Here is a 5,738-nt window from a genome sequence, read left to right on the forward strand (position 1 = left end):
AGCTGATATAAATCAGAAGAGGACAGAATTGATGGAAAAGGTTAAAGAGTTTGTAGAAGGTAAGGAGGAACTCTTGAAGACATTAAAACGAACGAGGAAAAACGCTGATGTTTCAAAAGAGAAGTGTGGTAACAGAAAGGACAAGGAGAAAGCTGCTGAGAAGGAAACAACTGTCGAGGAGGTAATAACAAAGGAAAAAGTTACTGCAAAAGGAAAGGTCGATGGTAGTGGGAGACAGAACATTGACACAGAAATACCCATTCTTCGGAAAAGGTACAAAAATCGATAACCTGACTTTTACATTACTTGGCTTTTATTTGGTTTTATGTGGAAAATTGAAAAAGAAAGAAAATGGTGATGAACACAAAAAACTTATATAAATTATAACATATTTGGTTTATAGGGTCAATGATTGCCAAAAAGATGGTGAAGATGACGGAGAACCACTTATAAAGACATACAAAAGATTCAAGACTGTTGCAAATCCTAAGAATCGAGGCAGGGGAAGAGGTGTTGGTAGAGGAGGCAACTGAGACTGATTCAAGATGTATTAGAATTAGATTTTTGGCACAAAGATGTAATTAAAAAAAATGGATGTAAAGCTGGTAGGACAATGAAACTAATGGTAGATTCATTTTGAATATTAATTCAAGCTGTTAAAGCTGGTAGGACAATTGAACAGCGTGAGAATATTGATGCTAAAGTTTGCAAAAGTAGTTATGACACTTCTCTTTTGAATCTGATATAAGTATTGGCAATGTGTGATATTGTCTCAAGTGGTATGTGATATTTTTATTCAGTTGGTGTGATATTGTTTCTCAACATACTATACAAATTAATAGGGATTTAAGTATTCTTTTTTTCGGTGATATTTTTTGGTTTGGAGTCTGATATTGTTGTGTAAGTAAGGTGATATTGGGTAACAGAATTTTTAAAATTCTAGAGAGAAATTAAATCCCAATATCACAAAAATGTGTAATATTGTCTCAAGTGTGATGTGATATTTTTATTTAGTTGGTGTGATATTGTTTTTCAACATACTATACAAATTTAAAAGGATTTAAGTATTTTTTTTTTTCGGTGATATTTTTGGTTTGGAGTATGATATTGTTGTGGAAGTAAGGTGATATTGGGTAACAGAATTTTTAAAATTCTAGAGAGAAATTAAATCCCAATATCGCAAAAATGTGTGATATTGTCTCAAGTGTTATGTGATATTTTTATTCAGTTGGTGTGATATTGTTTCTCAACATACTATACAAATTAATAGGGATTTAAGTATTCTTTTTTTCAGTGATATTTTTTGGTTTGGAGTCTGATATTGTTGTGTAAGTAAGATGATATTGGGTAACAGATTTTTTAAAATTCTAGATAGAAATTAAATCCCAATATCGCAAAAAATGTGTGATATTGTCTCAAGTGTGATGTGATATTTTTCTTCAGTTGGTGTGATATTGTTTCTCAACATACTATACAAATTAATAGGGATTTAAGTATCCTTTTTTCGTTGATATTTTTTGGTTTAGAGTCTGATATTGTCGTGTGAGTAAGGTGATATTGTGTAACAGAATTTTGAAAATTCGAGAGTGAAATTAAATCCCAATATAACAAAAATGCGTCATATTTTTTGTTATGAGATTTGATATTGTTATAGAGACAGGTTGATATTAATTAGGTGATACTTATTTTTTTAAATTGCTGCGCTATTGGTGATCAAACACAATCAATTGGATTTTCTTTCATAAAAGTACTGTATCTCTGATATTATTTATAAGAAATAGTGATATTGTTGTTTAGTAACCGTGATATTGTTTACAATCAATTGCTTGTATCTCTGATAATGTTCCTACTTTGATAATGTATTGGGTAACAAGAAAAAATTGTCTACGCGAGTAATATAGACTTCAGCAGCACGTACTCAAGCTCTCAATCAACATCCGCAAGTGAAGAAGTCTGCAAAAAGCAAAACAAAGAACACAAGAAATAGATCAGCAGTATGTTGTACATGTAAGTAACTGTCATATTGTATACAATGAGTAATGATATTATTTAGAGGTACAGGTGATATTCTTTCACAACAAGACAAAATTGGATGATAATAAGTAGTTTATATTTGTGAAACTATTTCATATACAGCATGATATTATTTAGAGGTGCATGTGATATTGTTTCTCAAAAAACACACAAATTAAAAATCAATCATAATGAAATAATGAATTTAGTTAGCAAAAACACTTACATCAGATTCATTATCATCACCCGAGTGCTCAGATGTCTCAAGAAACTGGATTAGGCGATTGCGTTTATCATGATGTGCCATTTGTTTACAATTATTGCAAAACCTTTTCGGCTTTTGTGCCTTTTCAATGGACATTTCTTTCTTAGAGGTCAACCTCTTGCCACTACCCTTGTTTTTGCATTTAACTGGTGGTAATATCTGAACCTCATCTGAACACTTAACCCCAAGAAGCATCTCTAACTCTTGTTGTTTGGTCATTGTTTTAGGGCCGGGCTTGAATTTCTGTCTAAATGCCTTGATAAATCGTCATTCGATTACGTGATTTTCAGCAGAGATTTTATCAGAGACAGTGTTGAGTAGAACTCGACCAAACATTTGAAATCTGCAGACTTACTCACATCCGAGGAATCAAAATCGCGATCAACCGCCTGTGCACATCATAAAGAGGCATCTTCTTGGTGTTCTTTGTCCACCTACTCAAAAGGTACTGTTCAGGTATCTTCCTAACCCCTTTACCTGATAAAATCCAAATAATGTGTTTGCAGATGTATCCCTTCCTCTCAAACATCTTACATGAACATTTTGCATCAAAAGTTGTGGGATTAAATGCTACAGTATACGTAGTACGCAATATTGCATCTTCAACATCAAGAAACCTTGTAGTGGAATCCCTTGAAGAATCTCCAGCGCTACATGAATTCAAAGAAGAGACACACTGCTTTTGGAATTCATAAAAGAGTGCGTGTGTGTACACAGTGGATGCATGAATCTCAAGATGAAGCATGGTTTTGGTTACAGGTAGAGAGAGATCACTGTCTCTATCAAGGGACTTTTGGGTGTATCTTTGCTGATCCATAGCACTTTGGAAGCGCAACCAAAATTCCACAAGTGTGCCGCGAGGATTCTCGAACCGCTTGAAGAAGCTGTTCATGCTCTCAGAACGTTGGGTTGTTCTGAGAAGACAACCAAGAGGAATGTCACGATAATAAGCCGGAATCCAACGTTGCCTCTTGTTAAACATATATGTCAACCATCCATTATCTTCCAGATGAAACTCCTCGATCAATGCAGACCATTTCTCTTCAAAATCAAAAGGCTCTAGGTCAGAATCCCAGACAATAGAATTCATACGGCTTACAAAATCTGTCTCTTTGGTCACTGTCGTGCCTACCTTTTCAGGTAATTTCTTCATGATGTGCCACATGCAATAACGGTGGGCAGCAGACTTAAAAACAGCAGGCACTGCAATTTTCATTGCCGGGCATTGGTCGGTAAATAAACAATTGGGTTCCTTTCCACCCATACATTCTAAGAATTTCTGAAAAACCCAAATGAAATGCTGGTCGTTCTCCCGACCCAAAAGTGAAGCAGCAAAGGTGACCGACTTCTTGTGGTGATCAACACCAGTAAAAGGACAGAATTTCATGTCATACCTATTGGTTGAATAGGTTGGGTCAAATGTCATCACCTCACCATATAGTGAGTAGTTTCGACGTGCCTCTGCGTCAGCCCAAATAACACGAACCAAACACTTATTCGCATCAACCTCATATGCAAAATAAAACCCTGGCCTAGTTTCAGAAAGCACTTCAAGCTGATTTATGAACATTTGAGCATCCCGCTGCCCGATAAAACATTTGACTTCCCTACCAAAATTTTTAAAGTCGGTCAAACAAGCTCCCACATTTTGATAACCATCAACATACTCCTTATAAGACCTGAAAGTAGTCGTTGGGCCGATATTCACCTTGCAATTGTCAATGATTGTTTGTTTTTGATGTAAATTAAGGTGTCTAGATTTGTTCTGAAATTCTTTATACTTTAGTGGACAAAGAAGGTGATTATGGGCAGCATGAAACTGATCAACAACAAAAAGTGGGACTTTAACTTGGTCAATTTCTTTGAGGACAAATCTGAATAAAATCTTGGCCTTACAACCAATCCTAGTAATCTTGGTCTTCTTAGGATCATATGGTTTGATCCTTTTCTCCTCTTCACCATTAGATGGTAACACTTTCGGCTGAGTACCCCTAAACCCTTCTCTATTACGACATAATCGGTTTTGTCTTTATATCACCACTACCACGAAATCTTTTAATTGAAGACTTTCTTGGTTCAAATCATAGCGTCCGCATAAGTTTCATAAAATTCGATACACTCATCTAAGGTAGCAAAACTTTGTCCTATTCTAGGTGTAAATTGAGTGGCAACATTCCGTATCCACTCCTCAGAACCTCCAGGGGTGACAATCAAAGAAAGGTGATTTCCACCATGCACATCATCAGCTTGTATGCATTGTGGAGTACAAGCAGGGACAATAGAAGCAGAAGAAGTCTCTTCAAAACAGGGTGATGGAACAAATTCTAGTAGGAAAAAGTTAATTAGAATAAATCAGCCTGTGATATTATTAAGGATAACATGTGATACTATTAAGCATACCAGATGATACTGATGATACTGATGTACATAAAACATGTATTGTTAGATATAAATGTACACAAGCATATATTGTTAGATATTCTAGTGTATGATACTATTGTGAAGGATATGTGATATTGTCAAAAAGAAATGGTGATACGCTAAATAGGTAAACATATAGTATAACATCACTATAATTTAAACTAGGATACTGTGAACAGTACGAGTGATACTAATGAAGGTATGTTGTGATATTAAACTAAATGAAGTAGTAAACAAAATTAGGTCAAACCACAACAATAAGGTTAGGCAGAGAATTGTTAACATGTAAATCTGAATAAAAGCATGCAAAAAACAAAACAATCATTGACAATTGAATGCAAAACAGTACGCAAAAAGAGAAGACGAAATAAAGCGATAATTGTAATAGTGATGAGCAATATATACATGAGATGATCAAGCTGATAAAAGTAAGGAAACATGACTGAAATTCACATATTCAAACAAAAAAAACACTAAATCAGGTAAGACGAGATGATTGAAACATAAATTAAAACGGAGAACAGATTACAATTAAACAACAGTTAATTAAAACTCAAAAAAATACAAAAATTAAAGTAATCATACATGAAGAAATACCTGACATTGCAGTACGGTAGACGGAGAAAATAAAACCGATTAGATTGAGTGCAAAATCCAAACGATGTTGAAGAGCTGAAGAATTCAAGCGATTGATTGTAAAATTGAAGCAATTGATTGTAAAATCGACGACTTAAGAGTCAAGAACAAATCGAGGCGGCTGATTTTTAGAGAGAGAGAAGAAAGAGGGAAAAAGAAATTGAATGAGAAAAAGACAGGAGGAGGGAGTATATATAATAAATTTGTGAAAAGACAATCCTACCCTTCCTATAGCGCGCAGATCTCAGCCATCCGTGGCTATAATCGACTATTTGGAAGTGAGACTCACGGACTCAAAAATTGAAGGTGGACTCATGTGATCCTAATTCTATATATATATATATATATATATATATATATATATATATATATATATATATATATATATATATATATATATATA

General features: G+C 34.3%; 1 protein-coding gene across 1 annotated transcript; it reads right to left on the reverse strand.

Moving 5' to 3' along the window:
- Positions 1-2,633: 2,633 nt before the first annotated feature.
- LOC141639775 (protein FAR1-RELATED SEQUENCE 5-like) lies at positions 2,634-5,303 on the reverse strand. The gene is made up of 4 exons (XM_074448823.1): positions 5,297-5,303; positions 4,679-4,696; positions 4,398-4,575; positions 2,634-4,281 (listed from the first exon to the last, which is right to left on the reverse strand). Exons 1-4 carry the CDS (start codon positions 5,301-5,303, stop codon positions 2,634-2,636), a joined length of 1,851 nt encoding a protein of 616 aa, XP_074304924.1.
- Positions 5,304-5,738: the final 435 nt, after the last annotated feature.

This window comes from Silene latifolia, unplaced genomic scaffold (assembly GCF_048544455.1).
Source record: "Silene latifolia isolate original U9 population unplaced genomic scaffold, ASM4854445v1 scaffold_57, whole genome shotgun sequence".
NCBI lineage: Eukaryota > Viridiplantae > Streptophyta > Magnoliopsida > Caryophyllales > Caryophyllaceae > Silene > Silene latifolia.

Bases quoted from the DNA above. Each gene is read 5' to 3' on its own strand.
- LOC141639775 (XM_074448823.1), bottom strand. The intron at 4,282-4,397 runs GTGTATCGAATT...ATGTCGTAATAG, and splicing joins AGTTTTGCTACCTTAGATGA to AGAAGGGTTTAGGGGTACTC.